At 37.3% G+C, this 24,386-nt stretch overlaps 1 protein-coding gene across 1 annotated transcript in view; it reads left to right on the top strand.

Moving 5' to 3' along the window:
• The first annotated feature begins 1,933 nt into the window (after positions 1 to 1,933).
• Positions 1,934 to 24,386, top strand: part of ZFPM2 (zinc finger protein, FOG family member 2) — a 524,508-nt gene continuing 502,055 nt past the window's right edge. The window contains exon 1 of the mRNA XM_088844752.1: positions 1,934 to 2,085. Coding sequence (XP_088700878.1) covers positions 2,046 to 2,085 — 40 coding nt within the window. The 5' untranslated portion in view covers positions 1,934 to 2,045. The remainder of the gene's footprint in view (positions 2,086 to 24,386) is intronic.

Raw genomic sequence — 24,386 nt, forward strand, 5'->3', positions numbered from 1 at the left:
AGGGCAACTCTACACCTTCCAGAAGATGTCCTGATGGGGTTATAAATGACACTGATTGCAGTGCCTGCTGCACACTGAGCAGCCTGCATTATGCTCAATCAGCCCAGGCTCTCTACTGACCTCCAGACCCTTTTAGCGTGTGGAGTTTGGCGGGGCTCACCGGGATGTTAGTCAACCAAACAAAGGGGGGCACGATTTCAGATCAGAATGGATGATCTCACAACCTGGGGGGGAAAAGTCGGCAGTATCTGGTGGATACATGTTAACTGCAGTGGAGTTTATTAGTAAATACTGATTACATAAAGCAGTCAGTTCCACTGTCTCTTAGATAGAGGCTCCTTCAAGTCAACCTGGGAGAATATATTTAAAACTCAGTGTACATTAAACTATGAGAAACTAAAGCTAGCCTCATGCAGCTTAACTTGGCCAAAATAATAACTATGCAAATCACTTCAAAATGTGTTCTTTTGGCTTGCAGTTTCCGACATACTACACACAATAATTGAATAATAATGAAACAAAACTTTAAAAGCTAAAGAACCATGAAATAGTTATTGGGTCTTACCTGCTTGGGAAATTATGGCAAGATCAAATCTTTTATTAGTCGCTGGCTGCTTCCCTGTGGCAGAAGAACTAAAAGAATGAAATATTATGGGGCTAGGGTGGGACTTCAGAACTTCCACAGACTTCCTCGAAAAGTTAGTATTCTGATTAGAGACGGTTCATTTCCCAGAAGGGTTAATCACCTAGTTAACGGTCCTCCTTTCTGATGTGAGAAAAATATCTGCCTGTCTCCCAATTCGGAATTTTTACAACCTTAAAATGAAAACTCCAGGTGAGAAAGAGCACTTTTAGGAGCTGTTCAGCATCTCATCCTTGCGGGCCAAGTGAGGGGGGGGCGCGGGGATGGTCCGTGTCCGCCCCGGTCTCGGGGGAACCTTGAGAGCCATGAACCGGTCTCCGGAGAGCCTGCCTAGGCAGATGAGAGGGACTTAACTGGCCCCAGGACACACAGTTGGCATTTGTGATCAGCTGGCTCTCGAAGAGAATTCTGCCAGTGGCCTAAACCTTCCTGCCAAAAGCGCTGGAAGGGCGGGGTGGGGGCTCGGGGAGGGGCGGCATTAACTGGAAGCGCAAAGTTTACGGAGAGACTGAGATTTCTTTGTGCCCCGCTGGACAGACGAGGCTTGAGAGAGGAGAGTTGAGGGGGGCAGGGGGGTGGGGGGCTCCATCCGAGAGGGGGCTGTTGAAACGAAGTTGCCAGGCAGAGGAGGCGGGGGTGGTCTGGGCAAAAGCCCTGAGCTGCCGCGGTGACAACTGCAGAAGGTGGCCCCTCTGCAAGCCCTCCCCATGCCGCTTTCTACCCGCCCCCCCCAGCCCCCCGCCGCGCTCGCCTTGCACCCCACGCGACCAGGCCAGGGCCCTCGTTTGCATCCGGACTGGCTTCGGATGCAGCCAATCCTCCGTCCGCGGAGGGGATAGTCCCCCCTCCCCACAGCCCCGGCGCGCCCCTCCTTCCCTCCCGCGCCTCGCCGCCTCCCGCGGCAGAGCGAGAGCTGCGCGGCCCGGAACGGCGGCGTCTGTGCCCCGCGAGCCGCCGAGAGCCGGGGAGCGAGCGCGCCTTAGCGCGCGCCTTCCGCCCCCTCGCTTCCCCTCTCCCCTGCGCTCGCACTCCCTTCCCGCCCCCCTTCCCCCTTTTCCCTCTGCCGGCTCCTCCGTTTGCGAATTCCCCCTCTCCCCCCACCCCCACCGCGGCGCTCTCCCCCTCCCCTCCCTCCTGTCACACTCTCTTTGCCCCGCTCTCCTCTCCTCTCCTCTCTCTCTCCCTCGTCATTTGCCTGCTCATCTCCAAACGTGGATCCGCGGCTCCCGGAGGAGCCCAGCGCCCGGAATCCCGCGTGCCCGGAGCACCTGGAGTCCGGCCGGCGGCGGCCCGAGCCCGGCCGGCGGCGGCGGCGGCGGCGGCGGCGGCGGCGGGAGCCGAGGGAGCGGCAGCCCCGACCGCGGGCACCGCGGGAGCCCCGGGGGCAGCGGCCGCCGCCGAAATGTCCCGGCGAAAGCAGAGCAAACCCCGGCAGATCAAACGTAAGTTTGCACGCGGGGCCGAGAGTTGGTGGGATTATTTCTGGGGCGGGGGGCGCGCGCGGGGCGGGAAATGGAGGGGAGGGAGACTCGGGGAAATCCGCTCCCGCTGCCCGGGATTTGTCAAACTTCGAGCAGCTGGAGGGACAGCTAGTCGTGCACAGACAGACGGACAGCCCGACCGCCGGGCGAGAAAGAGGCTGCGAGGAACAGCCGGCTTCTGGCCCGGCTCAGCCTTCGCCCTCGGGGTCCTTTTTAATTCTGACCCCCCGCGCGCACTTAGCGCTGCTTTTTCGCCTGGAGCCTGGCTGGGTAGCTCCAACTCACTCAGGAGGTTGTTATCAGTGTGGTTGCGGTCATTGTTGTTGCGTTGGACGGGCTGCTACTCTTGGGGACCACTTTTTTTTTTTAGCAACCAGAGTGAGAACTTAGTTCTCCGAAACAACTGGTGGAGACCTCGGGGCGAGGGAGGCCGCGTCCCCAGGCGGTGGAAAATCAGTGTCTGGGTCCCGATCCGGGGCGGTGCCAAAGCCACGCCACAGCCGAAGCGAAACAAAAAGTAGGTGTAAAAGTTCGCGCCTCGGCCGCTGGCAGCCGTGCGCCTCCGCCCTGCGGGCGCGGGGCTGGCGCGGGCGGATCTGGCCGGGGGCTCCGGGCCCGTCCCGCTCGCGGCACCGGGACGCTTTACGCGGCGGGCGTGCGGGTGACCTCGGGCCCCGCGGGCGCGCCGGGTCCTCGCGGGGAGGGCCCGCCGGCTGCTTCCCAGCGCGGAAGCCGGGAGTTCAAGGCAGCCTGGGCGCCTCAGCTGAGCCTGACCTGAAGCCCCCGAGCCCCCGGGGGCCTGGGTGGTGCTGAGAGCCCCCAGCGGGGCGAGAGGCACCTGCCCAAAAAGCACACACCCGCAGAGCTCAACTCGCTCAACTTTTCGCGTCTTGGGAATTAGCCTTCCCGTAATGTTTTGTCGCCCTGCGACATGTCTTCAACGCTTTGGCCGAAAAGGAGAAACAGCCTTGTTTTATTTTTTGCCAGCCATGCGGTGTGTCCATTTCTTCGTGTTATCTGAAGTCTCGCAACTAATGTAAAACTGATAATCGTGTACTTTTAAGTAAAGGCTTTCATAACACTGCCTCCCCCTTGATTATACATCACACGCACCCCCTCGTGTTAGAAATTTCATTTAATGTAGTTTTAAAATAAATCCTATAAAGCAATTTAATCCCGTATAAAATGGGGTTCAGGTTGTAAGCAGTTTGCTACAGAAGTATTTAGATCCTTGCCTCTCAAAGCAGACTCGCTAGCTTTTCTTTAGTGGATTTCTTCTCTTGAATTGCTTCAACTTGGGTTAAAGCAAGGACTGGACTTAACTTTGGGCTCAAAGCAGTTTTAATTGAGTAGAGAGAGACACTGTTTTTGAAGATTTTCCCTTTTTTCAGAGTGATTATTCTTGGTTTCAACTAATTGATTTTTACCTTTTAGAACTAAATCGATCTGGTCCCTGTGTATAAATGTTGTATTTGGTAGTACAAAACTGCTTATTATAAGATATGATTATAAGCATTATTAAAGGCAAAATGCTTTTTAGTTCATGGCTGCCGTCTAGATTGTTAATAAATAATTAATATTAATTGATTGTATAGCACAAAGACCATCTGATTCTACTTGGGAATACTTTGTTATCTTCTCAATTAGCTACATTAAATTTTTTTTTCTATCCTTCTATGTCCACCTCATATAATTGAAGATTAAAGCGCTGGAACTAATTGCTGATGCTACACTTGTGTTATAGGTCATAAAACATTTTAGTGCCTTATTTGAATGCTGTGATTTATTAACTATCAAAAATACTTAAAAGTTTTCTCATTTGAAAGTGAACAAGTGTTATATTTATATTTATTCCCAGTGATCCTTGCCTGCTGATACATGCATTCATATGCATTATTAATATACATGTAGTTAAGACTTTTATTGGATTCAGTTTAGGGTCACAGTGATTATCTATGCAAATGTGGACACCCTTCTCCCCTTGCACTGTTAAGGAAAATGAGAAATTAGAGGTCTTTGGATTGTTATATATAGAGCAGTGCTATATAATAGCTGTTTTTTGGGGGGGGCGTGGAGTGGGGTGGGAATACTTAAATGTAGTTTGACCAACTGTAAAGTCACTTTGGTTGTAACCTATTGACATCTGTCTCCTTTTGCCTGTTCAGGTAGGAAGCAGTTTTGTAGATGGAGAAGTTTGTCTGATACTCAGAGTCATTACTATGATAGGTCTCTCCAATTTTAGTAGTGTATAAGAAGAAAAACATTAAAAAAAATTACAAACAACAGTGTTGCTTTTGATATTCTGGATCAAACAGAAGTTTGGAAAATACCAGAAAGAAATGCTTTTTGAAACAATGGCATTTCATGCAACTAATGAAACTGCATTTTAAACTTGGAAATGTCCAGAATTTGAAAATAAAGCTTTGGCACTGCTGATAAAACATACCCAATTTAGAGCAACTATGACAAGCAAAAAGTCAGCTTATACCAGAAACTGTGAAGACAGTCAATTTAAAGGACAAAAAGGTTGTTGGGCACAGTTTTTTTTTTTTTTCCTTTTACTGCGTACAGTTCCCTGCTATCTAAAATTGTGATTTATGCAGTATTTTAATATTTTGCTTATTCTTTCCCCTTGGGTGCTCTCCGGGCAGCGATAAAAAGGCAACGCTGAAAGAGCACCATTAATTTGCTATGATGACTGGCCAGATAAGAGGAGATAATGGGAAAGATAAGCGGAGAAGATATACCATCAGAAACCCGATTATTACCATTAAAATTCCAGCCCAGCAATCTGCAGAAGCCTGATAATTCCTTCTCCGTTTCCACCACTTTGGATGATAAGGCAAAAAATAGTCACTCAGTGCTCCTTGATTAGACTGCCTGGATTTCCTGATAATACAGTGATAAATTATGTATTTTGCCCCCATGTTTTGTCCCAAAATTCAGATTTTTTTTTCCCTATTCCAAGACTATATTTTCTGCCCTCCCCTCAGAAGCTTTCTCTTCTAAGCTATTATTGTAATCCTGGTTTGATAAAAAGCCCTGATAGGATGGGAGGTGTTTGGTGTGGGAGCCATATCATGCTATCAGCCCATCTCCCCGCACAGCTGCTCGCTGTTGTTGTTTTTAGCCTTATCACCTCCTGCCAATATGCCAATAAATTGCCCAGATTGTTCTCCATTCTGGGGCTGCACTGCAAAATTTATGACAGAAATGATGATTTTTTTTTCTTTTACCAACGCATCTCTTTATGATTAGTAACTGTGTTATATGTGCAGTTTTACTGTCATTTTCTTCTTCAAGCTGTTGTCTCTAGTAATGTGTTTATTGCCCTATATGTCCCCAACTTCAGTCTCACTGAGTGTATTGGCTATGGGTTCAGGAAAGATATACATACATACATACTTATATATATATATATATGTATTTTTAACAAATGCCAGCTAGTAGTTAATGTAGACATTGAAAGAGAGAAAACTCAAATACTTTGTTTTTATCCAACATTAAGAAAAGGCACTCTTCTTGATACCATTCAAGAATAGTTTTCCTAAAACTTTTAGATTGCTTGGTGTTTTCAAACGTGTTGAACAGAAATGTTCAGTCTGGATCATGTGCCAAATAATTTGTGGTGAAGGAAAAAGGGAGAATTAAGAGAGATTTTTTTTTTTTTATTAAGTGAAGTAGATATTGGGAATGAATATACACCTTGAAAGCAAAATGTTCCCTGTAAAGAATAACCTTGTTAGCAGTTCTGTAGAAGGACTTTTGCAGAACTTGGAATCCTTTCATATTGAATACATTGCCTTTTTGTTATTTGAGATGATCTAATAATTTCAGGCCGTATGAATCCCTGACTTGCACAGTGTCTCTTGAATGTTTTATGCTGTTTCTTAAAAAGTAGATAATATTAAATGCTTTGTTTATAAACTGATTATTATTTTAAATGAGAGTATTGCATATTAAATTTATTTAATATTTGTAAATGTGAAAACCTCGAGTGGATCATCTTTAGAACCTTAAAATTATGTTATACAAAGAGGTGGTTGTGGTTAGTTTTCATTGTTCTCTTCTTTAGTGTTTCATGTATTAATATTAAATCCATAATTTTGGGGTTAATTAACTACTGAATTATCATTAATATTATTATTTTTAAAAAGGGCGTTGGGTATGCTTTGCACATTTAAAATACAGTGATCACTCATATCCAGGATGTTTTGTTTTTTTATCTGCAAAGTATTAAGACAGATTTTTTTGCTTTGAAACATTATTCACTTCTTTGGATTTAAAAAATAATTAAACATAACATTAAAAGATAAGCCTTTCTTTTTGGTTTATGTTGGATCTCAAGTTAGGGATTTTGTTTTCTACATTTTTTAACTGAGTTACATTTCAGAAAATCTATTTTTACACTGGCCATGAGCTAAAGCAAAATACATTATGTATACTAGCTGTTTTGTTAATAGAATAGAAAGATTGGTACCCAATGTAATGTAAAAAATTAATTTCTTTATTACATATTTGACATATATCAATACATAGAATTTTTCTCAAAAAAACCTAAGAACATTTAGTAGATGTTTTAAAAATAGAAAGTTAAGAAATGGCTAATAGGTGAATCCTAGTTTTTAAGAGTTAAAGAGAATATAAGAAAGTTCACTTCTAAAGACCATTAATCATGAAGTCAAGTTTTTTTTTTTTTTTTTTTAAGTTAAGTGCAGTCGCAATGCAAATATAAATGCAGCAGCATTTCATATCCCTAGTTGCTATAAAAGAGTTTAGGGTTAAAACTTTGTGATATGACTTGGAATTAAAAGAGCAACTCTTGTGTTTTCCACTTCTGGTAGCTTTCTAAAGTGGTCCATTTATAAAATTGTGCGGGAAGAAAAATTATGAGTTTTAATATTATATGTCTCAGTATTTTAAATGGACAAAGAAGTTTGAACGCTTCTATAAATTATAACCAGAAACGTTAAGAATAATGTGATTGTATATCAGTTCAATTATAACGAGTGTAAAGCATCTCTCTGAATTTCATATAAGAAATCAGTGTTCACTTTAGACATTCCAAGGTACCAATAAGTCTTTGCAAATTAAAATATTTCCTGAACCATTTAAATGTAGACATAGAAAATATGACGTGACTTGTCTTATTTTATTTAAGTTGGTGCTATTAAGTTGTGCCAGACAGTAGTGCAGTTAAACGATTAGCTTCTAATTTTTACATTCTGCTAATTTAAAATTTATTTTATATTTAAGGGTTAATGCGAAGATTTACACATCAATTTGTTTCTGGTTAATTTTGAGAGTAAATTAAGATATTGATTGATTATGTTAGTTGTCTAGCTCATATGTATATATGTTTTGCCTGTATGGTAGTGTAAATTAACTCTCTGTCATAGTTAAGGTAGCAGAGTTCTGTCCATGTGCTCTTCAAGGCCTCCCTCATCCCTGTTATTTCTACTGTTTGAGGACTATTTAAGGACTAAATTAGCTCTTCCTTCACATGGTAAAAACAAAGAAATCAAACTAATTTTAGTCCATTTTGCTACTAGTTCTTATCACTGGAAAAAGTTTTGAGAGAACAAGATTGAAGCTAATGTGTTTGCTAAAATGACATATTTGGGACTAGATGTATGGATTTCGAATATGGATATTTTTGTTCTCCCCCATAAGCAAGGTAAATCAAGAATGGACTTATAATTGGTATTTTAATCACATCCCCTTTTCAACGTGTAACTTGCTTAAAAGGTATTAAATAAATAATCTTACTTATTCTACATTCTGTACGTTCCAAAAAGGTGCCTTCTCAATTCCTTCAAAAGACTGTATATTCAAGTTTTAGATGAAGTGATACCGTTTAGAGCAGGTTTTTTGGTGTTTGGCTAAATTGTGTGAAAAATCTAAAACTAGGTGTATCTGGGAATAAAAAAAGTTTTTTCAAGAATACTTTCTTCAATGAAATCTTTGTTTGCTAAAATCTATGGGTGAATACGTTAGCTTTGGAGCTGTCATTCTCCCAGTCATATTCCCTTGGAGTTTTTGTTGCTTTCCCAATTCTGAAGGATTAGTAGGACATTTTAGAAGAACACTGCAGGTATTTCTGAAACCCTGTCTAATTCAGAGCCTGCCGCTGTGTAAAATTATCAGTTCATTCCCTCACCAAATGAATAGCAACAAAAGTCCCTTACTTCAGTCACCAGAGAATGTGTTTCCACCATAGATAAAGGGGTAAGTATGTATCATTCAATAAGGTTACATTTTTAAACGCTGAAATGCAATTAAGTTAATAAGCTGAGACATGGTAATATTTGGCATTCTAGAAAGTACTATCTCTTTAAAGGTATTAGCATAAAGATAGCACATTTGTTTATTATGCTTCCAAATCAGCTCCTAGTATCTCTGCCACAGGTAACAATTGACTTTTCAGGCTTCAAGTTAATAGCCTTGTCTCTTGCTTGTAGGGATCAATATTAGTATTAATTAATCACCATTATCAGCACTAGGATCTGGTTCTATTTGTTGTTACATCAGCAAAATATCAATATAGAAAGTGGACTCTCTGATCGTCATGGCAACTTCATCTCTTGGGTCAAAGAAAGTTTATCTTATCTGTGCATAGAGAGTGGCAAACTGTTTAGGGATCTAGTTTGAACTCTAAGAACATTGATTTAGTTTTTGTTTGTGAATAGAGGCTGAATTCCAATCACAAGGGATAGGTAAGATTTAAATATTAATGCCGAGAGGCTTGTCTGAGAGGGTGTCATACCATTACAGTCGGACTGTCTTTTTGAGATGACAAAAAGGTAGAGAAGAATTGTCTAGTCAGGATTATTTAAAGCCTTAGTAATTTGTGCTTTTGACAAACACTTCTAAAAATGAATATGTGATAGTTACTGGGTAGAACTGATTTTGGTCAAGACTTCAGGTGTTAAAATAAGCTCTTATTTTTTTCTCTTTCATCCCTCTCTCCGGGTCTATTATAATATATCCACTATTTTTTAAAAAGTGCTTTTGAGGACCAGTTTTGCCTCGTGATGGGTACAAGATAAGCAGCCCCATGTCTCAGCCAGAGAGTTTGGCTCTGATAGGTCCAAGAAAGAAGTGTTATAGAACTGTTTTTGTGTTAACAAATATTCATTACTAATAAAGGAAATCCTAAGGTGGTAAGCTCAAAGGAAAGATGTCTCTGAAGGATGTTTGCAGAGATAATAAAAGAATGTAAGTTGCCAAAGCCAGGAAATCAAAGAGATGCTATTTTTTAAAATATATTTCTAATATATAGTGATTGCTTAAAATGAACTTTTTTTTTTCTAAATCGGATTCTTGGAAATTCATTGATTATTTTAAAAAATTATGCTAAAGATTAAAAATTGGATTTAGAAATGGTACCTGAAATGCTCTACTTTATACTTGAGGTTGTGGGCACTAAATAAACTTAAATATGTGTGTTTATGGGGAAGCTGTATACGTATCTTATCATTTTGGAGATTTTAAAAATGAATGTAAAATGCCTGATGGTTATAACCAATGTCATATAATTGCTTATTCATTCCAGGCATTGTCCATGTAATAGGTGGAAAGTCAACTCTTTATATAGTCTGCAAGACAGTGCTATTTATTATTTAATAGTCTGGCAATATCCCCGTGAGTGTAAAAAAAAGAAATATGTTTATAAGAGTCTCTAGTGTGGTATTTAGTATTAAATAGGCCTTCAGTTCATCTGGGCATCTGCCACCGGCTACTGCCCCTTTGAATTGCTAGAAGTTGTTGAATGGTCTTAGTCTGATGTTTTTTTTATAACATGATTTGACTTTTAATGATGTTAGATGTATCCTAATCAACTACCACAAATGTATATAAAATATAGCTTTTATGTAGGCTACCGCACATGTACAGAGTTTTTATAGTCTACATAAAGCTACTGTGTCTAGTTTCTGTACAACCTACTAAAAAAGCTATTTGAAAAGTTTGTTTAAACTTTAAAATGAATCTAAAATTATCTCTAAATAGGCAGGCATTTATTGAAGATATATTTACTGTAATTTCCTAATTGATTCCCTTCTTAGAGAAATCCTTTTGAAGATATGAATTACTCAATCTCCATGTGTAAAACTTTGTGAATATCTCTTGTTGAGACAGTTTAAGAGAATTTTCAACAAGTTGACATCTATATAATATTGTATCTGTAAGATATCTTGTGAATTGCTTGACATAGGTGTTTCAGCCACAGTTTATTTCAAAATTTGGAGAAGTCTTTAAACTTGAGTTGGGTGAATAATCAATTATAAACTTAGAGACAAGTATTTGACCTTTACTATCTATTAATCTGGAACTTTTAATTTTATTATTAGTTGCTTCTTTGTAATATAAATAATGGTGTGCCCTTTAAGATAAAAGATTTGGTTTACTGTGGCATATTCTCATATTATTATATGCCTGCAGTAAACTGGAAGTTAGAAGATGAAAAATAGTGAATAAACAAATATTTAATTTCAGTTGAGGACCAGATTCCTCTGAATGTGTGTCAGAAAATAACTAAAAATCGTATACTACTAAGTGGCTTTAAAGAATAAAAAATAAATAATAATACACTCAATACTGTCCATTTCTCTCTTGCTTACTACATTTAAATTACCTAATTTAGAATACAAGTTTTAAAGATTATCAGATAATTCAATTAAAAGTTCTGATTATTTTTAATTCAACGATAAAGCTTTGTGTTATAACTTAATTTTAGCATATTTGGTATCAAGAACTTTTTTAATGGATTTAAAACAATTTCTTATAGTAATGTAAAAAGAGAAAAAATCATATTGCAAGTAGAAGCTTGTTTAGTTCCCCATTTATGTTCGAAAATATAAAATGCCATATACTAGTAAGACTCCTTCCTTGCTGTCTGCTGAGAAGTTCAAAGGCATTTTTAAAAAATAAGACCCTGTGAATTTAGTGGGAATCTTTTGGAATGCTGTACAAATTATTCTTGTACTTTCTCATTTGTTGTGTACAAATTGCTTTCATGGTGTGCATTTTCATTCATGTCAACATACATCACTGTAACACATTGTGATGTTTTATAGCCCATACCTATATGATTCATGTATGTATTTATATGAATAAACTTTGTGGATAAATTTTATGCTGCTCTTAAAATACTTTCAAAATATAGTTCAGTGAAAATTTAAATGAGAGCTGAATGGAGTATTGACAATATTGCCTATTAATGAAAGTCTTGTATTCATCATAAAAATTGTTCTTTTGATTTTTAAGGAAAATAAGCAAGTGGACAGTTGCTTATACAAACATAGAGTACTTATAGACATACTATATATCTGTATTTCACTCTTGTCAGTTTTGTATAAAAATTATGTAACAGATATTTTGTTTGAATTAAAAACTGTCAAACTCATGATCTATGTCACAGTTGATTCCTTACCCAACTAGTTTATGTATCGGAGTACATTATTTATATCATTAGAGCAGTGGGACACTTAATGTTGTTTTTCCAACAGCATTGAAGATTTAAACACTTTTTTCCCTCCAAGACTCCAGTCAATAGGAATAGTTAAAAAGGTTTTTAATTTTCTGACTTGCTTTTATTTGTTTGGTGTAAAACTGTCTGAATTTGTATTGTGCACATTTATCAATTAGGTCTTCTTTCTCTTGAAGTGCCATCCTGAAATTCTCATATTGATAGCCTTTCTGCCACATTGCCATGAAAATAATCATATTTTCCAATGACATTTGACTTGCACCTAAGTACTTTTGCATATTTTGGATTTATTGGGCCTCCCATAGCCAATAACAAGCTTAGTGTGCAGGAGAGACTGACCACCATGGGGCTTGTGCAAATCTGAAATATTCAAGAGTTCATTTGCAAATATATTAGGTAGCTGCTAAAAATATCACCCCACTTCTTAACAATGAGCATCTTGGACAAACAGGCGCATATTTTGTCATCAAGTTGCTTAAGCCTCTGAAGTCAGGGCTACAACTGGGTCAGATGATAAGATGAGCACAACAGAGAAACGAAGAGAGCGTCTGATAAAACCTGATTGATTGATGTCTGGCTTCCCCACCATCACAGGCAGTTGACAGTTAGTTTGGGATCAGATGATTTGGCTTTTGCGATAGAAGATGGGGCCTGGTAGGCAAGCCTGAAGGACAAAAAGGTCGGTTTCTGTGTAGTGTCAAGTAATACCAAGCTCCCACAAGGTGGGACATTATTAATATTTCATTCTTTCTTTTTTAGGTCCAGGCCCTAACAATTGATAGTCTCTTAAAGGCATGAAGATTCAGTCTACAAACAAAAATGTGTGACTACCTTCCTGTTTTGTTTAACTCAATGTTGCTACATGGTTTATGTCATAAGGGCAAGGGCATATGTTTATTTAATAATTATGTGCTATTTTATGTGATATTTTGCAATGTATAATGACATATGCATATTTCATTTTATTCTAGTCTTGTAGGGTAAAAATCATGACACATAAACTGGCTAAATTTAATATTTAAAAGCTACTGTTTATGGAGAAATACAGATTTACTGAGGGGAAATTACAATGTAAATTAATCTAGAGTTATCAGCTCCAGGTGTTTGGGTATCATAGATTATGAGAAGCTTAGGTGAAAAATATTCTAGTAGATGGTTTAGCCATGCCAGAGTCTGGCAAAACCTTAGTTGGCACAATGGGAGAACTTTATATTTTGTACGGGTCGGTGGTTAGTGAATGACTATGGCTGTCATTTGCTGAGCTTTATTATTGCTGGTGATAGGATTAAGACTGTTTCTTTGTAATTTAATTATGGAAAATTCCAAATTCTGGGCACATATTACAATCACCTAAAAATAGTTTATATGCTACTACAGAACAACAATGTAGATCACTTTTGAATTTGAACATAATTAATAGTAGATATTGATTATATCTATTATTAGGTAAATTAGATAAATTTTGTCTGCTATTAGAAGAAACAAGGAAGGGAAGAAAGAAAATAAATCAAAGTAGCTAGTTTTAGAGTAAAATGTTTTCCAGTGTTAGTTAGCCATGAAAAGTAGTATAATTGTTATAGTATTGGAATTTGGACAGCTTGGATTTGAATTTAGATTTAGGACAGTTTGATACTCTCTAGAAATCCTTTAGGATGTATCGCTTTTCTCTGAGTTTTAAGGGTCAGATCTCTAAAGGACAGTTGGGTCTTAGCTAATACTGGAGGCTTAATACCAGCAGGATGAATTCTGCAAGGTGCTGTATTGCTGATAGTATAAGTGGAATACTGTATGAAAGCCCTTGCGCCGAAACCTGAAGTGGCACTCATAATAAGTGATCAGGAAAGGGGGCTAATGGCCATTTCAGCCGTAATTATAATACTTCCAAGAAAAGTGATGTAAGAAAAGGACCTAGTCTCTTGTACATACATTAATATGGAACAGAGAAATCTGTCTGTCTCTCTCTCTCTCTCTCTCTCAGGAATAATGAAGAATCGTAAGTGTGGTTACAAAAACTTTTTCAGAAAAGATACTTCAGGCAAAGGAGCACTTCTGTGATTCTGTGCTGATGGTTACATTACTGATGGATGTTGTTTACTGGTGATAGCTAATGATGGTCAACACTTTTTGTAACTTCAGGGAAAGAAGAGCACAAGTGAATTTCCATAGTGCATAAGTTTGTGATGACATTTCTCAGTTATTCAGTAACAATGATGTTTCATTTTAAGGTGGTGTAACAGTTGTAAAATGCAAATTGCTTTCATAAATATTAGTTTTTTTCTTTTTTGAGTGTCCATGAACAGGTGTCTAAAGTTTATTTGCTTTTCTGTGTGCATGCATGCACACACACACACACAATATCATATAGATTATCTAATACTGCCTTCTCAACCCTTTTATTCCTTTAGTGTTTTCTGTTTGTTTCTATTATTCCATGTGGTTTTGAACTGCATACATTTTTGCATATGGGTAAGCTACTCCTGAAAAATCTCTGATTATACATTGAGGAAAATTAGAATCGACAAATGAAAAAGGTGTCACATCATAAAAATAATTAAGATCAGCAGTCCTTATAAATGGAAAGCAGCAATCAGCTCTGTGGTCAGCTAGACTCTAATTTGATTAGTTTCTACAGCTTCAGAAATCTCGTTTTGAGGAATAGTGTGAATTTGAGATGCAGTGGCTGGAATGATTAGTCTGCAGTTCACTTCTAGGTTTTTTAATCCTTGGTTTGTAAGTTTACATTTTGAAGAAAGAAAAACAAGAAGGTTGAAGTGTAGGATGTTATTAAGGAAGAGTTTTAAGGATTTGTTTTCTCTAAATTGGTTAGCACCAGTGTTCTTTATACTGAGAAATAATCTCTTAGGTATTACCAGAGGTGAAACAAATGTTGAATGCATGTTGTTATTAGCCCAAGGAAGAAAAATTAATTATTACATATTTAATCAAGAACTTTTAGCCTGGGATCCATGGACTTTGAAGAATTCATGAATATCCAGACATTTTATACAAAATTTTGGTTATTCAAGAATTTTGCTGCTGTAAGTCTTTCAGTGGGTGTCCTTTACAACTGACATCTGATTTTTTACATCATTGCTTATTGCATCTTCTGTGATCTATTTGTTGCTTTTCTGTCTGATTGATCACCAAGTATACCATGATCATGTGCCATTTCCCTTCCCAATCTCTACCCTGACTGGCCCCCATAAACCACCTGCATTCAACGACATTTTATCTTTACTGGTCTTTTTGTTCCTTGAACATGCCAAGCTGCTTCTCTCTTTGAAATGTCATTTCCCTGGATTTCCATATGGCTGTCTTCTTCTTATCATTCACTTTTCACTTCACATGTCAACTCTTAAGAAAGACCTCCCTTAGCCTGCATTTAAATTTTCTGTCCCCCTACATGCCTTAATATGCTCTCTAGCCCATTACCCTATTTTATTTTCATTCTACTGATATTTATCTGAAATTGTCTTCTTTATTGATTTGTTAGTATGCATACTTCTTTATTAAATGATTTCTCACTAGAATCTAAGCTCAATGGACAGAACCTGGTCTTGTTCACTTCTGTACCTCTAGTAGCTGCAAGAGTACCTGGCACATAGCAAACACTCAAAGAATATTAGCTGAATGAATGGACAAATGAATGAAAAATTTTTTAAACTCAACATCATTTCCTGTGATACATCTTTTAATAAAAGTGGTTTTGCAGTTTTCCACACAAAAGAAAAAAGTTATCCACATGCTTTTTATTTAAATTAAAAACTCCCATTTCTTCATTCAACAGTCATTAAACATACATAGAATACATACCAATTGTGTGTACTACGTTAAACCACAGGGAGGGGAAAATATAAAAATCAACACACTATGGTCTGTCCTGTCAGGTAGCTATTGCATGGTTAAGGAGAAAGGCACAAATACTGTGCATTGGGTTATGTTCTTGATAGATCAAAGTATGTATATATGTATGTCCCCTTCATCTTGAACCTCCCTCCACCCCCTACCCCTCTGGGCTGTCAGAGAGGAACAGGTTTTTAAAGGGTTTTGTGTGCTTTGTTAAAGAACTTGAACTCATTCTTTAGGTAATTTATGGTCAATGCAGATACTGAAAAATAGAGCCTGATTAGTGCATTTTAAACGTGTTTGATAATTACCAATTTGGTACAGGAGAAGACAAGAAAATCATGAACCAATAGTGGGTTTTAGTCAACTTTCATTGTGTGAAATTTAACAATTATTGTTATCGCGAATTTCACCTTAGACTTCTGTGCTACCTTCTAACTTCTAAATGTCGATTTAATGACAGCATTGTAGCGTGTGGTTGAAACAGTCACTCAGGGCATTCAGTAGTTTCGTATGAATATTTTATTGAGGTGAGACAACACATGCAAAAATAAATGAGCAGAGCAATATTTTTTTAATGGAATTTGTTTGTGCTTAACTCATGAGATTGTCTTTGGGAGTAGCTTTGCATTCATTCATATGCATTAGTCTAGTTTTATAACTGAATATGGGAAGGGTAAATTTTCAATGGCAAGTGGGCAGAGCAGTTGTAACTGGGATTGCCAGTTGTTGCAACCTCTTCGAAAGTTGATTTGCCAGTTTATAGCTATTAAAACTGCACATATACTCTCTGACCTAGCAATTCCTCTTTCCCATAGAAACCTTTGTGTGTGTGGTCATTACAGTGTAGTTTGTCATGGCAAATAATTAGAAATTACCTAAATGTCCATTAATAGGGGATGGATGAAATAGAATTGTGGTGCAATCCTTAGTGTAATTCATGCATTATAAAGGATGAGATGGATGTCTCCATCCTACTATGAGAATCTCTCAGACTAACAAAGTGAGAAAAAATATTTCAGCATGGCATCTCTCTACTTGTATTTTAAAAAGTGAAAGAATGAATAGATGCACATATATGTACATATTTTCTTGAAAAGTGTCTGAAAATATGCAGGACATTATTAATGATGTTTTCTCTGGGGATTAGGACTGGGAATTTGGAGTAGGACATAGATTCCCTTATTGTCATGCCATTACCATTACCACTACTGATAAATTCTGCTGTGAGGGGAAGGTATGTGATGGGTAGAAAACAGTCAAGTATGTATTGCCAGTATCTTTAAGTTTTAATTGCTCATCTTCCCCTCAGTTGATTGGTTGAGAGGATAGAAATATGATTGGGATTTGGGAAGAAAGGATAGAAGATGAAAAAATATTTAATAAAATATTTCAGTATCTGTCCAATTCAGACTTTACTGTGAGGGAGAAGAGCTATAATGATTAAGCTTAACATGAGAATATACCAAAAGTGAGCACTCAAGTGAAGATTAAGCTCTGTTTTACTTTAGAGAAGGGAATTGCACAGAGAAAAAGAATTTAAATACATTGCCTTTTAAAATAGGGCATTTCTCTGTTCTCAGCATAAGTCATGGCTATGTTATTAACCTCAGATTAATAGTGTATGATAGTTTGGTTTTTGATAAAAGATCTGTTCTTTAAGACTTGATGTACTATTATAGGCCCTGTTCTACAAAAATAAGTTTTTCCCCATGATGTTGTTTTTTCTGAGTTCAGAAATTTTGTCCTGTTCTGGAACCAGTTCACACCCATATCCACTGTTTTACTTTCTGAGTGATTTTTCAGATGCCTGTTATTTTTCTTCAAATTATTATATGCAGACATATTTTAAATTGGTTCTGGGCCAAGTATGTTGCTCTTTTTTGCACCTTATTAATGATTTTGTATCCTTGAAAATCTTCCAAGCTATCTCACGTGCTCTTGTGGCAACAGCAGCAATAAGCAGGAGATGGACCAGAGCATGGGATAAACTAGAGCTTAGCTTCAGTGGGATTTAACAAAGACACCCTGAGAAAACATGAAGGTTTTGAATCATAAATGCCACCATAAATATCCTCTGATAATTATTACTGAATGGAAAATAAAATGACCTATGTTGAAATTTTATCAAATAATTTTGAAGAAGTGAGCATAGAGTTAGTATAGAAGTAACATGGGATTGAGAAAAATCATAACCTGAAAACAAATAAAACATCTGTTACTCTCATTTGAAGGAGGTTACTCAGATGGTAAAGAATCTGCCTGCCATGTGGGAAACCCAGGTTCAGTCCCTGGCTAGGGAAGATCCCCTGGAGGAGGCAATGGCAACCCACTCCAGTGTTCTTGCCTGGAGAATTCTATGGGCAGAGGAGCATGGAGGGCTACAGTCCATGGAGTCACAAAGAGTCAGACACGACTGAGTGACTAACACTTTCACTTTCAAACCTAATACATCTTGCTAAGTTTGTTTTCACGGGTTAGAGCGTTCTGATATTTTCAGCCTTGATAGCCCATGCAACCAAAAGGTCAATTTCATTCAGTTCATTCTCATGGATTCCGAAAACCCAGTTGGGATTGAAGTTTTTATTGTATTTTAGACTCTCAGTTTGGACAGAGGTGCTGCCAAGATGCATTGCTGAGTGGAGGTAAATTCATCTCATCAATGGCATTTTGCAGTGACTTTGTATCAGTAGAGAACTAGTTGCTGGGGAAAAAAATTATTTGGCTTCTTGAGGTATGCATTGCCATTAGGAATTCTATTCTTTTTTAATTGTAGTTGATTTGTAGTATTGCATTAGTTTCAGGTATGCAACATGGTGATTCAGTATTTTTATAGGTCATTCTCCATCTAAAGTTATTATAAGATATTGGCTATATTCCTTGTGTTATACCATGCATCCTTATATCTTGTTTATTTTGTACATAGTTGTTTATACCTCAATCTTTTATACCTCTCTTGCAGCTTCTCACCTCCCTGTTCCCACTGGTACACTAGTTTGTTCTGAGTCTGTTTCTGTTTTGTTCTAATTCTATTCCTAAAGACCCAGAGAAGTTAAGGAAAGCATCAGCGGAAAACAAACCCAAAGGGGATCCAGCCCCCTGCTTCCATGTGGCCTGCTGATATCCCAGCCATCATGTGTTGAAAAGCCACAAGTGGTTTTCATGGTGATAAAGTTAGTGGTTAGCACTAAAAATAGACTCAGAGCAAGGCCTAGTAGAATAAATTATTGAAGATGATCTGTTAAAACTACTTCTGTTTGGAAGGCTATACAACATTTCTAGGACTTCTGGTTTCTGGGATGAAGAGTCATCAGAATTATTGATGTTACTAGGGTCCGTTTTCAAAATTGGGTGACCTGTTACATGCCTTATATCCTGGTTGGATGCTGTGCTGCCTCTTCTTAGCCACTCCATGGAAAGGTGTTAGCCCAGAGGGCTAAATAATCTAGGAAATAACTTTTCAATCCATCTACTTGAAAATGAGTGTGTTGGTAAACTTACATGTTAACTCGCAGACAGAGTGCAGCGCCGACCTGGGATGGCACTTGAGTGGATGTGCAGGACAAAGCCACATTTTAACCTTTGTTATTTAGAAGGGGATTGAGCCAGTCACTCTTTAGACAGAGATTAGGGATGGTATTCTCTTGCAGAAATTTGGAGTCTTACATCAGGGTTCTAATTCCAGATGACCCACCTTATTGTTGCATGTTCTGGAGCAAGTGACTTAATCTGTGACTCAGTTTTCTCCATTTGTTAAAAAGAGATTAAAAACCTATACAAGGCCTATTCTGAGGGTTAAATGGATTAATACATGCAAAGAGCTTTTAACAGTACTGTCTTGTACTAGTAAGATATCTTTATTATTGGTATTTTTGAGGTCAAATCCATAAAAGTAAATTGTTCTCTTGTAGTGATAAATACCCCCATGTATTCAAAGTATAAGTTTAAGGCCTTTGGTTTGCATATTTTTAAAATATTTAAATGAATTAAAAAAAATACTGTTCCTAGTCAGAGTAAAAAGATAGATCTTGTTGAATATTCTAAATTATGAAAGCTTTTTACACAGGCAACCCTACAGTCACTTTTTAAGTAACATATTTTATTCCCAAGGAAGAAAATATTTTAAAGTTCATTGGGCAATGCTTTATAAAATACATTGATTGTAACTGTAGTTATTCATCACACATATAAACTGGTAAATATTGTTTGAAATTTATGAAATCTGTTACAGATCATTTTGTCTGATTTTTTTCATATTAAATAACATGAAGTACCTTGGGTATAATAATCATCATCATAAAATGTAAGTAAGGTTTTTCTCTTTTTCCTTCCTCCCAGAGAGTTGTGGAGTTATACATAAAATTCATTTAGAAAGCTTCTGAGTGGGGTATCTGAAAAGGTCATTGAAGAAACCAGTTGGTTAAAATGCATTTGGATGACCTGAACACATAGTTGTTGTGTCTCTAAATCCCAGACATACTTTATTAGGACAATCCAGCTGGTTTGCTATTTCCATCTCCTCTTTATCAACACGTTATGGTATGGCCTCTTCCCCCTCTCTTCCAACGCCAAGAATTTGGCAGGGACACCATGTTAGCACGTCAGAGTCGGGGGGCTGGGGAAAGAACAGCTTCACACTGCTGTCCCAGTAGGAAAATGTGTTGTCTAAACATTTGCCACAGGGTTAAGATTCATAATGGGCACTTTTAGTCTCCTTACTTGAAGAATTAGGAGAAATAAATTTCATGAGCTTTTAGACGTACTTTTAAGAAAAATTTATATTCATTCTAGTTTAACACTTCCATGTATATTTTCCCTATACAGATAATATACATATTACATATATGTATGGAATTTGTGAATCTCAGAGCTTCAAACTTTGCTTTTCCCCCTTTTCCCTATCATCCTAAGATTACAGAATGTCAAGAGAGGAAAAGAGAGTAACTGTCCCTAGGTCTTATTTCTTAGTTTCCATGATCAAAAACAACTAAACTGAATATCATGCAGTATTTTATTATCATGTGAGTGACTCTATTAAGTGGACTGAGTAGATCCTTTCTAATATATTAGACCATAAAGAAAGCAGGCATGGAAATCTATTTTTGGTCATTGTTCACCATTTTGTTTAAAAAATAGTGAAATAAAAAACAGTCGGATTAAGGAGTTCCTTGACAGTTTCAATAGTATTTCAGATTCTGTGAGTTAGTTAAGCTCTTTGAAATTTATCTTATGACTTGCACAGAAATATGGATTCTGAAAGCTGTTTTGGCTATACAGACGATGTTGTGTGTATGTATGTAATTTTGTGTGCTACAAATTCACTTCCCACAGACCTTCTTTTCCATAGCAACTCTCTTCCAGTTGTCCTACTCACCCATTGGACAACTTCATAAAATATTTTCTGACTTTGATAGAGTGTTTTAAAAATCAACTCAAATTAAGATTATTTATTTCCTTTTTAAGTTATGCTTTCAGAGCAACCTAAAAATATTTCCATGATATTGCACATTATCCTAAAATGCTAGGTTTTAATAAATGGTCCCTTTACATGCTTATAGTAATATAGCAAGTAAGGTATGGCCCTTCCTTTCAGAAAGGAAGAAACTATAAAGGGTATGTTTCATTCACATATATATTATTTTTATATATTAAAATTTCTTTTCTTTATTTGGTTCTTAGATTTATTCCATACATAACTCAGACACCTGAGTGATAGCAAGTTATTAATAACAGTAGAAACTTAGTAATTTAGAAACTGATACTTAGAGATATTTTTTAATAATGTTCTTTTCCTATTAGCAAAACATATTACCCTATGTGATGCTTCTTATTTAATCTTTGTTAACTTATTTACTATATAGTAATGGATTTTCATGCTTTAAAAAATTTAGGTAAAATAATAATAAGGTGGGACTTCTGTAATCTGAGATAGAAATAAAGTCATAAATGAAAGAATAACTGGAGCTTTGATTAAAGAGAAATACATATAACCTTTTATATCATTCAGTAGTTCAGATTTATGCCATCATATTGAATGGGTAAAATACTCAACTTTCTTCTAAAACCTTGATTACCCAAAGTTTTCATCACCCTAAGAGAAATGGACAGGAAGAGTTATCTGTATGAATTTGCATGTATCTTATTTTATAATTGTAGTAGCACTTACTACTAGATTTTATTGTGGGTAGAAAAATAAGAAAGCAAATTAACTTTTTTTTCCATGAATTGAAGAAACAAATTGTTCCCCTGAGTGTCTCCTTAATTGATGAAGAGTGAATAAGTAGGGTACAGTTAACTAGACAAGCACGAGGACCAGGCGTATCTCTCAGGACTGAGGTTAGAACCTCAGGCTTTCCAAGTGTGAGGGATTTGTAAATGAAGCTACTTTGTTACTGTCAGAATTAATATGTGGATAAAAATCTATGTTTTCAAAGCTCTTACAGCATTTTTTTTGTATTTCCTCTTTATTTTTAAAAGTAGTTTTATGTGATTTTTGTGCTATTAACATTCTACACTTATGACATTTCTGCCCCCTCACTACTGACACCAAACAATAGAACTGCTTCAATTAAGAAACAGAGAATCAGCCCCTGGCATCTGATTCTGTTGTTCCATCTTTTTTTGCTAGGGAGAATTCATTTGTTTCTTAATTAAGAAAAACACCAATAGCATGAAAAATCTGCTTATGGTACCTGAATGGTAATTAGGCAAAAGGTAAAAAAGAAACATGCACATACATTCCAATAGCAGCCAAAATGAACTTGAGCTGATAAAAATGAACTGAACTACCCTTGCATAAATGGAGACTAAGAGAAGTGTACAGTCATTATGGCTAAGACAATATGCAAACTATCTTCAAAGAAATCAAATTGCTAGAGTGTTTTCATTTGCATGTATTAACTATTAACATAATGAGGAGAAGTGACATTGGACCCGGATTGTGTGTCTGTTCGGATTGATAACTCTACTGCATCTGCAAACAGACGCCCAAAAAATCATGCTAGTAGTTAGATCAGAGTTGAACTCTGCAGTGTGGGCTAAAATGAAATCTAGGGCTTGGTGAACCTGCTGAGCTACTGAATGGTTGTCATCTGTCTCTTTCCCATTGTGTCATTCTTTCTCTCTCAGCTCTCCTTCTCCTTCTCTTTTCCTCCTTCCCTCCCTTATGTTTTAAAAGGGATAGTAATATTTCAGTGCAAATTCTCATTTGAAACTCCTTGGTTTTGCCCAGTACAACGTTTCACAGTGTAACTAATGCTATAAAAGGAGATCTTAAAAATCATAGGATTAAGATCCATTACGGGATTTGAAATCTTAGGGTTTTTTAAAATTTATTCCCAGCAAATGTAAACCTAGGAATAAAGGGAACTGACATTTATTGACTCCCCTTGTGTATATACAGTGCATTAGTCATGTCCCACTCTTTGAGACCCCGTGGATTGTATAGCCCACTAGGCCCCTCTGTCCATGGGATTCTCTAGGCAAGAATAGTGGAGTGGTTGCCAAGCCCTCCTCCAGGTGATCTTGATCCAGGGATCGGACCTACATCTCCTGCATTGGCAGGTGGATTCCTTACCATTAGTGTCATCTGGGAAGCCCACTCATGTACTGAACAAAGTGTTTTTCCTTAGAAAAATGGAAAGAGTCCTTGAGAAAGATGAAGGAGACATGACAATGAGAGACATCTCTAGCCTTTTAGATAGCTATGAGCACAATCACTGAACCTCTGGATTTTAGTTCATTCTAATCTGCAAAATGGGGTAATGTTTTCTAATCTAAAAACCCTCGAGGCCAATACTTAATGTCAGTGTTCTAAAAACCCAAGAGAAATTGGAAGTTCATCACTCAGAAACCTGCTCAGAGCAACTAAAATGCTTTATTTCCTTACGAGCCATGGGATTTATCATTTATAGGATGACTTTTGCTAATCTATGTTGATGAGAAACTCTGATGACTATATAAATCTTTGACTAATTTGAATAAAATAAACATTTTTAAGTTTCATGTTTTATTGTTCCTAAAAGTAAAGTATGGCTTGCTTTAAAATTAATAAATCCATTTAATGTTGCAGTAGTTTTTCTTCTCTTGAAAAGCTTACTGATGTGTGTCTTACAAATGATGAAGACTGCTAATTAAGAAATCTTGTATCATTTTCCCCCCTACAATTTTGTTTGTTCTGTTTTGCACAACTTTGAGTCCTCTTGGCAGTTTTCAGTCATGTCCTAGAAAGGTAAGTTCTCTGCCCTTATAGAGTTTGCAGTCTAGAGATGGGCAGTGGGCAATAAACATAGTAACTCAGTGATTGCATAGCCGGAAATTGGGTAGGGTAAGTGTTATGAAGAAAAAACAAGTAGGATAATGTGTCAGAGAGTGGCTGTTGGTGTCCTTGAATTATCTGTTGGATAAAAGTTTCTTAAACTTGATGCTGTTGAGGAGGAGCAACATGAATATCTTTTCTTATAAAATAATTGGCAACCACTCTCAAGGGTGAGGGGGCACACGTCTCTCAGAAATCCACCTATTTCTCAATAACCCAGCTGAAAGATACTATTATTTGAATGGTGTGGAGGCTGGGAAAAATTCTTGGGGACTGTTAGACTTTACTGATCAAATCAATTGAGGAAAAATGTGTCAGAGATGGAGTTAGGTCCTAGGGACAATGTAGTTACTAAGGCAGACATAGAACATACGCTCATGAGTCTTTTGTTCTAGGAGAGAGACATCATTCTATCTAAAATAATGGTTATTGCTCTCTGGAAACTCAATTCAGTGCCTTATGATTTTTCAGACATGTTATTTTTTGCAGATATTTTTCAGCAAATGGGGAATAATGTAATCATGTTATTACATTATTGTGTCACTATTAAGGAATCAAGTTTCTATTATAAAACATTATTTATAAATAAGTGTATTATCAACATAATTA

This window comes from Moschus berezovskii, chromosome 16 (genome assembly GCF_049115385.1).
Source record: "Moschus berezovskii isolate FMDL1 chromosome 16, NW_MosBer_1.0, whole genome shotgun sequence".
In the NCBI taxonomy this organism is placed as follows: Eukaryota; Metazoa; Chordata; class Mammalia; order Artiodactyla; family Moschidae; genus Moschus; species Moschus berezovskii.